We start from the raw sequence: 14,208 nt of genomic DNA on the forward strand, positions 1-14,208 counted from the left end.
ATTGACAAAGTGTGGCGCAAAAAAAAAATGCTGAACAATCGTTATCTCACTGTTTTTTGGCGAGACTGTCACTTTAATCCCACGTATTATTTTATCAGCGATCCGGTTCAAAAAGGGTAATCCTTTTTATTTGTTTGACTTTTTGTCGGAGATTATGCAAATTAGATTAGTCAAATGCAAGATTTGATGAGGCCTCAAAATGCGACCATAAGGGAAATATTTGCTGACTGTGGACACACCTATCAAGTTATCAAGGTGTTCTATGATGCTTAACTTAAAATAGAAAAGTACCCAGTGACGTATAAATTAAGTTTGACTCAAACATATTTTTACTTTTTTCCATCTTTTCTGACCAAAATAATTTGTGCGACGTTATCTGTTTGGCACGTTATATTTTTACGCTCGGTAACTGGTTTGGCTGGCATTGCTTAGTTGTTGTTGATTTTATTCATTTGTAAAACGATTATCACAATGATGCGATACATGTGTGCTTTTCGCCTTCACTGCGAATAGAAATTCAGCACAAATTTCAATCGGTTTACTCTCTGTTGATTCGCTGGTTAGGATGCTGCTAATTGGTGACGTACCACTGCACTGGTGGCAATCAACTGAAAAACCTGCACAAGTACGCGTGTTGTTTAGAAAATCCGCTTACTGGGGTGTGTATATTTGCGAAGTTCGGAGACACGAATGTCGATTTTGGTTTAGGACACTGGAATCAATCGGATCGATTCAGTTATTTTGAAAGTGCGAATAAGGCTAATGAAGGTGATATTTGCGCGGCGATATAGATTATATCTATAGGGGACTTGTTCCATTTTATTCATTTTACGCTCCGATAGTTTTCTGGGAACAAATAAAAACATCAAGTTCATAGTCTTTTAATCGAATTACAAAAATAAGGAACGTTTCTATTTTCTTTTGGACCCTTTATTTTTTACTTTCTCGTACAACAAAGTTTTACCGAATTGATTTTTTTGATAATAGGCCCGGAGACTTATAGTGTTATATACCAATCGACTCAGCTCGACGAACTGAGGTGATGTCTTTATGAGTGTATGTGTACAATTTTATACACACTTTCTGGAACTTAGCATTGTCGGAATTACTCGTAACAGATTCCATTCGACGGGGAATCCTGTCCCATTGTTTGCTATTGGCCCTGGGCATAAACGTATCGTCGTGTTGGCCTCATGATATACGAATGCAAAAATGGTAACTTTGCTAAAACTAAATAAAACTTTGCTTAGAAACCTCGCAGTTAATAACTGTGGAAGTGCTGAATGAACACTAAGCTTGCGAGGCGGCAATATCCCAGAGGAGGATGTAATACCAATGAAGAAGGAAATGAGAGTTTTGAGCCTTTCTTACACTAGCGGTCAAATGTGCGACTTCAAAGCAAGACCGCGATGATGACGGCTGAGATCGGTTACCCAATGTTATTGCCCAGCCTCCTCTGGCAAAATGGGATCGTATTACAAAACATCATATGATGGAAGATGACGTGTGGAGCTTTATCAGTTACATAGACTCATTCGATTGAAAAATTTCCCTCTATTTCAAGGTGAGTCATAAAGATCGATGCAACTCAAATTATTTCCAAACAATTTCAAAGTAAGCAAAAATATATAATACAAAAAAAAGTTGATAATGATACAAATGAAACTAGAAAATTTCACATAATTTTTGTACATAACATATACCTATAGATGAAATAAAGATATCAGCACAATAATGACGATCAGCAAGGGTTCAAATACGATACATCACTGTACTATTTGACAACAAGCTGAGGCTTTACATTTTGATTTCTTTTTTCCTTCATTCGGTAACATGAGGAAAACCGAATGTCAAACCCAACCTAGGTTTCATTAAAAAAAAGTGACAGACACATTTTTGAACCTACAGAAACCTACTTAGCATTTTTTGGATAGGAAGAGTGGAATCGCCAACTTCCTATTGTTAACATCTCGTGGATAAAGGGCGGGCTCTTCTCCCCATCTATTGGGTCAATCTGGGAATCGAGGGCTAGATTATATTATTGTATGTACAAACTTTCTTCTGGAAGGAGATTCTCTATTCATCCCGTGGATTCGCATAAGTGTCTCTGCTTATGGAACCACCCCACCTATTTTGGCCCTTCATACAGGAGTTTGATGAAATACAAACAATAATATAATCATGATCAAATCGTTTGTCAGATATGGCCAGTGCTATCGGCAGGTGCCTTGCTACAATAGATGGTAGTATCATCATCATCATCATCATCATACAGAAACCTACTTAGCATTTTGGGTGATCAGTTGGGTAACAATTGCTTATTGGATTTTACTTGTTCAACATTTAAAGTATCCGAATCCCTGTCATACTTATTGTCATACAATATTGTTTTTAGGAAAATAACCTGATTTATTATATTCCGTTCAGTAAACTAATTAAAGTTTCACTAAATGCAAAGTGAGACGATTGCAAAAATACGACTGGAACTGATATCACATCAGTTTAAACTTAAAATAAAAACAATTCAGTGTCAGAAATAAAAATAGAAAACCAACCGGCAAACCAACTGCTTTCTATTAGCAAAGTAAGGGAGTTTATATAAACAAACAATAAAATCTCTCGACTAATAAAACAAACATTGTTTGTTTATAACTGTGACATATCATCCTTCCCTCGGTTGATTGAAACAACGTAAATAGTTTTATGTTCGAGAACGTAAGTCAATGGACACAATGTGGCGCAGTTGTGTGAAAATTCGATGATCAATCTGTTTGTGGAGTCCAGATAACGATTGAACCCGACTCTGATTTGCTAACCGAAAGCTCCGAAGTCATTGAAGGGTAATTAGACAGTTCAGACGGTTCAATCATGTCAATTAGTAAAACGGTGGGCGTATCTAATCCAAATCAGAGACCAGTCAGTGGCACGACGACAACGGATCGAAGAGTTGAACACGTCGATTCAGGCCGCGTAGCGTAACGCGATAACCTCCAAAACATGAGGCCAAAGTGGGCAAAGGTTCAGAAGGTTATCGGCGCCGCCCGTTCATCCGGCAACGGCGGCATCACGTAAACAACAGCCATTCGCTGATAAGAGTGTGCGAGGTGATGAATCGTTTGGGGAATTTATATACGTTTTTTTTTTCTTGTTTGACCGCCACTCGGGAGGATGTGGGAGTTATGGCCGAAGCGTGCAAACCGAAATGGCAACAACCGACACGGCGACTCTTGCACCCATCATCCTCGTGCTCATGCTTCCAAACTGCAGTTTTATCCGGTTCGTTTAAAATTTATTATCATTATGGCTGTTGACTTGTTGACTGCTTGGTACTGATGCTTTGCCCGCGCGCGGTGGCATTCCAAATATAAACACTCTATTATCTCCTCTCACATACGAATATTGCAGCCAGTTTTAATTCAATATCGCGGCGAGTCGAGTGGAAAGTTTTTTGCCAGTGATTGTTTGATGAGATTTAATTTCTTCAGGGTTGTATCGAAGGGAGTCCTTCAGTGAACAGGAGGTTGCACTGCAGCATGATCTTCTATATGAGTACGCCTATTCTCGGCTCACTAAAATGGGCCGAAACGAACTGTGGATGCTAATCATTCATAGCATTAGAATGCTGATTGGGAGAGACACTGCTTTATAGTCTACTATATTGCACTTTTGGTATGTGTGCCTATTTTTGTTGTCTTGGTTTGAGAATGATTAAATAAAATACAGAGCAAGAAGAAATTTGCGAAGAGAATAAAGCACAACCACTGGAATAATTATGCTTTGTAATTATGGTGTACGAATAAGTCTAGGTACTTTTTTTTTCAAATGGACGTTATTTAATTTGACCTTGATTTTTGGGAGGGCGATTGTTGATTTGATTTTTTTTTCGTTACCACTTTAGAGTGTTGTTTTTTGCATTAGTGTCTTTATGGAGAAATTTTACAAAAATATGACGCATCGAATAACGAAAAGTTCTAGTTCCAATTTACGCCAGAGGTGGCGCTGCAAAGTGTAATTTGTCAAATTACGATTTCTAAATATGGTGTCTTGTGATCGAAAGTTTTTTAATGGACGTACCCTAAAAAGCCAGATGTTAATATTTTCGAACCTATTAATTTCAGGTCAATAAAATGTTCTACTAAATATGTACATACAGTGAACTCTTTCTAACTCGATGTTCTGTAACTCGATATTTTCCCTTACTCGATGAATATCAAAGACCCTTGAATCTAGCATACTGCGTTCCCTCCGTAAGTCGATGCCTCCCTAACTTGATATTCTCTAAGTCGAAGTAATTTTCCACAGCTCGCTAACTCGATGTTGTTAGAAACATTTTATGAGAAAAAAGGCCTGATAGAGATAACATAATTATTTTTCCCTCACTGTTGTTGCAAAAAGTTGATTTGCTCGTTTTCTCACTTCTTTCATCCTTTTATCCACCAATGCAAACAAGAGTAGCCTTCATGGAACAAATAACCTATCCCCAATAAGCAGTCGATGTGGTGGTGTGTGATCGCAACCCGCAATTTACGGGTTAGTGATAAAAAATCCCGGGCGATACCAAAAAAATAATAATGAAATATTTATTCCTTATTCAAGGACTTGCTCTCATGATGTTTCTTCACAATTCATTGTTTCATGTTTCTTCATACATTCGTGTCAAGTAGTATTCACTAGATAGGAACATAGATACTAGATAGGAACATAGTCTACGAGCGGTTCTCAACCTTTTTCTTAAGAGGGATTCCTTCGAACTTTTGCAATAGAAAGAATAATTTCGAGCCCTTTGAAGGGAGACTTCCGAGCCTCTTGAAAGTACCTTCTGAAACTCTTGAAAGTATGCTTCCGCCCCTCTTGATAAAAGGCTTCTGTGCCTCTTGTAGAGCGGCTTTGCATATTGAAAGGACGCTTCTGAGCCTCTTGAAAGAACGCTTCCGAGCTTCTTGAAAAAAGCTTTCCGAGCCTTTTGAAAGGAATCTTACGAGCCACTTGATTCCGAACCCTCCTAAAATGAAGCTTCCGGACCTCTTGAAAGTAGGCTTCCGGGCTTCTCAAAACGAGGCTCCCGGGTCTCTTGAAATGAGGCTTCCAAGCCTCTTAAAAGGAGTCTTGAAAGAAGGTTTCCGAGCCTTCTGTAAAGAGCTTTCTGAGCCATTTAAAAAAAACCCTTCAGAATCTCTTGAAAGAAAGCTTCCGACCCTCTTAAAAAGAACCTTCCGAGCCTCTTGAAAGGAGGCTTCCAAGACTCTTCCGGGCTTCCTAGCCTCTTCAAAAGCGGCTTTCAAGCCAATTAAAATGAGGCTTTCTTTGCATCTTGAAAGAACGCTTTTGAGCCTCTTGAAAATACGCTTCTAAGTCTCTTGAAAGTAGAATTCCGAGCTTTTTGAAGGGAGGCTTCCGAGCCTCTTGAAAGTTTGCTTCCGAGCCTCTTGAAAGTATGCCTCCAAGCCTCTTGACAGTAGGCTTTCGGGCCTCTTAAAGCTAGACATCCGGGTCTTTTGAAAGGAAGTTTCCGGGCCGCTTGAAAGAAGGCTTTTAGGCCTTTTGAATGAGGCACCAGGCCTCTTGAAAGGAGGCTCCAGGCCTTTTGAAAGGAGGCTTTCAGGCCCCTTGAAAGGAGGCTTCCAAACTTCCTAAAAGGAGGTCTTCAAGCCTCTCAAAATTAGGCTTCCGGGTCTCTTAAAACTGGACACCAGGGTCTTCTTAAAGGATGCTTCCGGGCCACCTAAAAGAAGGCATCTAGGCCTCTTGAAGGGAGGCTTCCAAGCCTCTTGAATGGGGGCTTCCAAACATCTTGAAAAGAGGTTTCCAAACTTCCGAACCTTTTAAGAAAAAGGTTTCTGAACATCTTGAAAGGAGTTCTCAAGCCTCTTGTAAGGAGGCCTTCGATCTGCATGGAAGAAAGCTGTGCTGGTTGTGGAGGGCATGATTCCATTGTATTTACTAATCACTGTGCATATTATGTACAAAACCAGGTTTTGAAATAAAAAAACACGAATATCAAAACATTATCAATAAATTTCGATTAGAATTGCAATACGTCCGCCATTACGAATTTTTCTTCGATGTACCCACTAGAGCCAGCGAAGGTACCACCAGTCTCTTGAAAGTGGAATTCCTAGCTTTTTGAAGGGAGGCTTCCGAGCCTCTTGAAAGTTTGCTTCCGGGCCATCCAGGCCTCTTGAAAGGAGCCTTTCGAGCTTTTTAAAAGAAGGCTTCTGAACCTCTTAAAAGAATGTCTCCATGCCTCTTGACAGTAGGTTTTCGGGTATCTTAAAGCTAGACATCAGGGTCTTTTGAAAGGAAGTTCCCGGGTAATTTAAAAGAAGCCCTCTAGGCCTCTTGGAAAGGCCCCCAGGCTTTTTGAAAGGAGGATTCCAAGCCTTTTGAAAGGAGGCTTTCAGGCCCCTTGAAAGGAGGCTTCCGAAAGATGGTCTCCAAGCCTCTCGAAATTAGGCTTACGGGTCTCTTAAAACTAGACACCAGAGTCTTTTTAAAGGATGCTCCCGGGTCGCTTAAAAGAAGGATTCTAGGCCTCTTGAAAGGAGGCTTCCAGGCCTCTTGAATGGGGGCTTCCAAGTATCTTGAAAAGAGGTTTCCAAACATCCGAACGTTTTAAGAAAAAGGTTCCTAAACGTCTTGAAAGGAGTCTTCGAGCTGCATGGAAGAAAGCTGTGCTGGTTGTGGAGGGCATGATTCTATTGGATTTTCTAATCGCTGTGCATATTATGCAAAAAAATACACAATTATCAAAACTTTATCAATAAGTTTCGATTAGAATTGCAATACGTTCGCCATTGCGAATTTTTTTTTCGAGGTACCCCCTAGGGCCAACCAAAATGAATACACCACTAGGTGTTCCAATCTGCCAAATTCACTATTCAGCCATCTTGGATTTTAGTATGGGAGAGCCAGCCGGTTTGTTTTTGTTTTGCACTGAAAATGAATTTTTCACCCTCGCCGTCTTCTCTTCCACAAACTTGGCAGATTGGAGCACCTAGTACTATATTCATTTTGGGACCAACGAAAGCACCCCCAGAGGTACATGTATCCCAAGGTTGACAACCGCTGCTACGCTTTAATTTAAATATCGCTTTTTGGTATGCATATGATATGTGAGTAAGTTTTATTAAATACAAGATCGTAAACAAATGATTCTTAAAGCACAGACAAACAGAAATTACCACCGACTATGACTTCAACGATCAATTTGAATTTGATTGACTGCATGTTTCACAACAAGCGGCACTCTAGCGCCTTCTGTTGACAATGTGATAAAACATTGTCACGTGTAACATGCTCGCAAGATGGTGATAGAGGAGTTGTGCAATGGATTTTCCAGAAAAATGTTCAAGCTGTTACGTCTGTTTGTCTGTGCTTAAAGTCTACATGATTTTTGTAGTGGAAATTAAGTGACAATTATATTGAGTGCAGCGTCTGTTTTTATTGGCGTTCTGGGTTCGAATCCCATTGCGGCCATAGTGAAGCGTGAGAATGATTAAACGAAAAAACAATTTAATCAAGTAGGCACGTGTTTCGTTTATATTTATGGGCCAAACAAGATGGATACGATTGCGTGCGTTTTGACAGTTTTCTCATAGGGAAACTGTCAAAACGCACGCAAGCGTATCCATTGTATTTGGCTCATTAGGCTTGTTCTAGAAAAAAAATGCAAGTGAACGATATTTCTCGCCACAGACTTCGAAAAAAGATTCTCAATTGGCCCAAAAATCGTTTGTTTTAGTCTCACCGAAACCAAAAGTACGAACCCTGATCCTAACATACACTTAGTAATAAATCATATGCAGCGGCTGATTTTCTACCCACCGTTGCCAGCATTCAGGCGCTAACATGTATGCGCTACCGAAATTCGTATGGCAAAAGACATCTAACGCTGGTTTCATGAAAGTAGGAACTTTTGATAAACACCTTTTGCTTCCAGTTATGTACGAAGGTGTTCACTACTGCGCCTTCCAAATATTTTCTTGATGAAGGTACCTATGTGCAGGAAATCCACTTTAAAGAAAGCGTCCAGGGCATGCTGTGCAGTGTATTTGAAGGGTCGATCTGAAAAAGTACAAGCCATTGACGATAAGGTAAATTTTCTTATTGTTTCAATATTGTGACAATAATTCAGTCTGTGTATAACAACATCCAAAACAATTGTGCATCAGTTGAATCTCTTCAAATAACGACTGAAACACCTTTTGTACACGGAACAGCTTCGCAATAAAGGGACAATAACATGATGTGTCATGCCACCAAGTGTCACTTAAACCCAAGTACGATTTATTTGAAACAATTTTTTTTTTGTTTTCTATAGACCGTGACAAGATGCGGGATCTCCCTCTTCCATAGGCTTTAATGTTATTACATGGTCATCCGTTGCTTACAGCGACACACTTAACTATTTGGAATCAGCATGGCGAAGGGTATCCATGATTAAATTTCCTAAAACTAAACACCTTCATCAAAAAAATATTTGATAGGCTTAGGAGCGAACACCTTCCTGCATAATTTGAACCAAATATTTGTTCAAGAAAAGTTTCTGCTTTCGACAAAATCCGCGTTAGATTTCTTTCGTCATCCCAATTTCAGACGGTTAGCTTCATCATGCTGCTCGACGCGCATCACGTTAGCGCCTGGATGCCGGCAGCAGTACCAAGCCAGCTACTACCGCTTGTGATTCATTGCCTACATATCAGACGAATTTGGAGCTTTCTTTAGCTTAGCGATAGAACTCGCACCAATAGAATGTAAATTTTCGATCCGAAACAAACTAATAAAACGCTTTCTACACACTTTATTTACCGAAACATGAAGTTGAATTCCTCCGAGATTTGTACAGTCGACTGCTCAGCAAAATATTCTAACAGGAACGATTGTCAGAAAACATATTCCATAGATCAGCTGCACAGCTGCATTTTTTTTTTGTTGCTAAGCAACCAATTGAGCATTTTGTTAGCAATTGCTCAAAACAAGATTTGCACAGGCGAGCTCGACGCAGTTTCATTCTTGTGTAAAAAACATCAATACCCATCGCATCTTCCATGACTCTACATTCCACCTAGAAACTGGCCTGCATTACGTCTAAATTAAATTTTCAATATTAGCACTACTGTAAACTGCCTGCCTGTTATTGCACGAATACAAATCTTTTGTCTATGCAGCAAACACAACGAAAACACTATACCCAGGGAATCGAGAATGTTCCCGACTTGAAAACACCCAATGACACAGACCGAGAATCGAACCTGCCTTCTCCGGATTGACAATCTTACGCCTCTGCTCGTAAGGCTCAATTGAGACCTCATATGACATTTTTGCTATATTTGTTGAAAATTAAATTTAAAGCTACAATTGACAAAAGCAAAACTCTTGTTTCCTTATTATTTAATATCGGAATATTTCTGAGAAAATATCACACTCTGGTTTACAATTAAATACCGACGATTATCAGCAATCAGTCCAATTCATGTCTGTTCGAAAGCCATTGTAGTTAAGCTTCGGAGGCAACCCACGGTGGACTACCTACAACGTAGTTCATTAACGAAAAACAAAACTGACATGACATTTGACATTGTTGACATTTGACGAACGGACACGCTATTTGCGATAAAATACGATACTGCGAATATTGTCCCATCACTACAACACTGCCCCCACAATTTTCTCTCTCTCTGTCTTCTTTTTTTTCCCCGTCTGTCTCTGATCCAAACACGCGCGACACATCGACCAGCTCAGCATCATCGCGAACAAGATTGCGCGCGGGGGCGGTACGGTCGGACGGGGGGGCCGCAACCGGCATGTGTTTGACCGTCTTCCAGCTATCTTTATTTGCAATGCCAGATAAAAGTTTTACACTAGCTGGAACCAGTTATACAAATGCGCTTCGATTCGGGCACGGAGGAATCCGGTTACGGTGGCAACGGTGACTTATTGTATGTACGCGCGTACGTCAAACCGAAGCGCCATCATCTGATCCTTCTGTTTGTTTATCATACAGCACATATCCACACCCAGCACTGCTTCAGTTACCTGATGGGTAACGATGATGTACATGAATTTGTTGACGGTTTTTGAATATTTGGCATGACGTCATTTAGCAGAAGGAAGCGGCACCCCTGCTTGATAGTTTTAACAATATTGAACCGGCCTTATGTTAAACGATTTTATGCCTAGTACAAGGACACGCAATATAAAATGTATGCAAACAAAAATGATGCAAAAAAAAACATCACCATGAATCCGTACCAAGGTCATTCTGTTTATCGATTTCGATATGCGTTGGTTTGTATCCACGTTACCAGTTGTAATTTGATCTTCTTTATTGACACTCTTTTATTCTGTTGATATATTCCACTGAATCACACGCGATGAATACGAAAACAACCCTCCCACTATAACGGCCCGAAACGTATTCGTAGACTAGCGAGTACTGGATGTGAACTTTGCTCACACGCGCGACCAGGTTCAAAACAAAACTGATTCGAGGAACGGCGATTTTGCTTTCATGCGGCTGCTTCCCATGAACGTGTGGCGTATATTAAACGAAACGTTGTCTGGGCGTATTGTACGGTTTACCACTACCAAGCCTTCGCACAGTGGCGGACCTTCGAGTGATACTTTGGCGTATGACCATTGACCATGCCCCTCATCAAATTTGAAAATTTTAATGATAACGGAGTTAGGGTACCAATTATATTTTCTGAGTAACATCTTCTTCCCGCTGCCAAGAGCATGTTTTATTTTCAAGTGTTGCAAAAGTTGTAGCTTTTCATTAAGTGCGATATGTTATTATGTTACTGTTGCGTTTTTTTTGATTAACATGTGTAGTGTTAGTATGACTAGCATAATTATCATTTTACTGCTTCTTGTAATATAGAGTGGATATAAAACAGAGCCACGTTGTAACAGTAGGTGGAACAACATTACAGTTCTGGCGTTCGTGTGCTACGGATTTCAAAGATAGAAAGTGTTCAATATGCAATGAAGTTTAACTAGTGCTTTTACAATGTTCAACTCAGGTATGCCAATGTTCTGGATTAATTGTAATCATTATGCTAGCATACTAGGGTATTACGCGATTTTGGGAGCAAATTAAAGGTTGGCGAAGCACATGATTCGATCTATTGGTTAAGAGCTGGATATTTACTACTAAGACGTAAAGGACCCAATCACGCTCCGTCCAGTGTTTACCATAATTTTTCCAAAAAGCGTTTCCTCGGACCCGATCCGACGCTAATCGTAAAAGAGGCCTCTCTCGGTATAGTTGTTCTGCTGACATTGTACTTGGTTATGTTGACGAACGACATCAACCAGACAAGCGATCGGTGCGACAAGCCAAGTCGTCAAACTATTTGAGGTTAGTTCCCAACCTCAATCAAGAAATTTCAATAAATCACCTGATTCCTAGGATTATCATCAGAACATGTCCTCGATGTGAACAATCTCATTTATCTGAAAAAAATATTTTAGGCTCTTCTTTTTACCGTCTAAGACGAGTTTAGTACTTTCCATTTAATTCCACTAAGTATTGTTATCTTTGCAGATACGTATTTCGACTTCAACTGTGAGATCGTCTTTAGTGTCTTGTACTTGACTCAACTTTATCTCTTTTATCTATGTGAAAATACATCGAATAACTCTTTTCTTTTTCTCAGTTCAAAATTATGCCAAATGGCCTTTATGCCAGACGACCTTAGGCCAAATGATTTCTATAAAGTACGCCACTCTCCTACTTACTTGATACTTGATGGGCTACAGCCCTTCGATGAACCTACGCCGAATGGAGTATCCTTCTCTACTGGACTCGATCCTGGGCCAATCGCTTCCAGTCGCCCTGAACATTGAGCGCCCTCAGGTCCTCTTCAACTGCAAAAATCCATCGTGTACGCGGCCTTGCACGAAGCCTGCGGCCTCTTCCGGGTTCTCTACTAAATATTATCTTCGCTTGACGTTCTTCCGGCATACGAACAACGTGACCAGCCCACCGTAGTCTGCCGTGTTGTATAAGCTTAATAATATCCAGCCCTTTATACACCTGGTACAATTCGTGATTCATGCGACGCCGCCAGATACCGTTCTCCTGTTTACCACTGAGTATTGTCCGCAGCACCTTACGCTCAAACACTCCGAGAGCTCTCCGATCAGCCTCCTTTAACGTCCATGTCTCATGGCCGTATAAAGCCACCGGAAGAATCAGAGTAGTATACAGCGCGAGTTTTGTTTTCGTTCGCAGACTACGGGACTTGAGCTGCTTACGAAGTCCGTAATAAGCCCTATTTGCAGCTGCAATACGCCTTTTCACCTCGCGGGTAACATCATTATCGCACGTCACTAATGTTCCAAGATACACAAATTCTTCTACCACTTCAAATTTTTCACCATCCAGCACCATTTCGCTACCACCACCACTAATGAACCTACGTTGATTGCCAGCGACCATGTACTTCGTTTTGCTGGTATTGATCGTGAGTGCAATCTTCGCTGTCTCCCTTTTAAAAGGCACAAAAGCCTCTTCCACGGCACGGCGATCAATTCCAATAATATCGATATCGTCCGCAAACCCCAGGAGCATATGCGATTTTGTGATAACGGACGCCACTCTCCTACTACAGAGCAATTCTCTGTGCAATCGAAGGTCGATTTATATTTGTATTTTTTGATTTCCCTGAAATTTTGAAAATACATCCTTTATGGCAAAAAAACATTATCTGCATCATTGGTTTGCCATTTTAACTCTGGTGTAACTTTCGACAAGAGCCTAAGCAAAAACACCTTGAACACTTTCAGAAAAAATATAACTTGAAAACGGCTTGTCCGATCATTATGGTGACTTTGGCAAAATTTTAGGTAATCATTGACAATTAGATAATCATTGACATTGAGAGAAAGTGATCTGGTGTCAAAATCTTGCGTCACTAATCTTTGTCGGAAAGAATAAATTTGAATGGCCGCATTTGAACTAAACAAAACCTTCAAACTTAATAGGAAACGGACGATGTTTCGCAATGTTGGTGAGATCAAGCCATTTTTTCTTTATTTATATTTTTGCCTTTAAAAATGCAATACTAGTGTTTTGCGGTGTTTTATGATAACCTTTATTTATGAAGCTGTTTCGATTCCAAGAAATTTCAGTTGTTGACAGTACTGCATACAATCAATTCTTTACTTCCCAAAGAATTAGCTAACATTTACTTATACAACTTCACGATATTGGGAAACACACTTTCACACCACTTCATACTTTCTTTGTCATTACAGATCATGTTGCACAGAGAAACTCGTTTAGTCGTGGTTTTTCTTTGCTGTCTTTTCCGCGTTGCTGCGGATTTCGCTCGTTTTTGGATGGTGAGTGGATATTCTCATTGGATCCAGAGGATCCACTTGTTTTCCCGGAATGGGTGGGTTCTTGGTGGAGTGGGGGATTCAGCGGAGGGGAAGTGTCCGTGGCTGGAAGAACGAGTTTCCCCGTGTGAAGTTTAAATAACAGTTGCATCTATTCTAATTATATGTTTATGAATATGAACATAATATCCTAGGCTTAGAATTTATGTCCGGAACGGAGACATTTATTTTGGTGAAACAAATCTGATTTTGATATGAAATTTATCATATCGTCTTTGTTTGCATCACATTCCGCAACTGGAATGCTGCCGCCTTGTCAAATTTCAGGTCACTACGAGTTATAGTTTTTGAGATATTAGTTATCAAAGTTGAAACGCGGTTTTTTTCTCTTCAAAATCTTGCTTCACTTCATACCAACTTTTATAGTTTTTTTTCTGATACGATACCGACGTTTATATATAGCATTGTAAAGATAATTAAAAGAGTTTTCATATCGTACTAACGAAAATAGTGATATCATGAAGGAAAAAAAAAATTAAAAATAAAAATACGAAAAATTGAAATTTTTAAAATTTTTCAATTTGAAAAGTCAGCCACTTTTTTACCCGCATTGAACCGCGGAGATATTTAGTTGTGGGTCATATTTGAGATGTGTACTTTCAGACTCCCACGGAAAATCTTGCGCAAAATTTTGAGAAAACGCGATTTGAAAAAAAAACTCGTTTGCTCCAAAACTTGTCTTTTTTTCCTTAGTGTGCATCATAGCAACTCAAATTTCAATATTTTACTATAATAAGCGTTCTTGCCTATTTGTTCTTGGTATTTTGCGAATAAAAATTCGATGTCGTTTGGAAATTTATA

The 14,208-nt window shown here is 39.8% G+C and overlaps 1 protein-coding gene across 7 annotated transcripts in view; it reads right to left on the reverse strand.

Annotated features, from left to right (window-relative positions):
- LOC134223746 (AT-rich interactive domain-containing protein 1B) overlaps positions 1 to 14,208 on the reverse strand; it is a 325,354-nt gene that overhangs the window by 176,586 nt on the left and 134,560 nt on the right. The window contains exon 1 of one of the 7 annotated variants that reach the window (XM_062702939.1): positions 10,252 to 10,468. The exons of the other annotated variants lie outside the window; for them this stretch is intronic. Within the exon in view, the coding sequence (XP_062558923.1) occupies positions 10,252 to 10,260 (9 nt within the window). The 5' untranslated portion in view covers positions 10,261 to 10,468. Of the gene's footprint in view, positions 1 to 10,251; positions 10,469 to 14,208 lie in introns of those variants that run through there. 7 annotated transcript variants of the gene reach the window in all.

This window comes from Armigeres subalbatus, chromosome 3 (genome assembly GCF_024139115.2).
Source record: "Armigeres subalbatus isolate Guangzhou_Male chromosome 3, GZ_Asu_2, whole genome shotgun sequence".
In the NCBI taxonomy this organism is placed as follows: Eukaryota; Metazoa; Arthropoda; class Insecta; order Diptera; family Culicidae; genus Armigeres; species Armigeres subalbatus.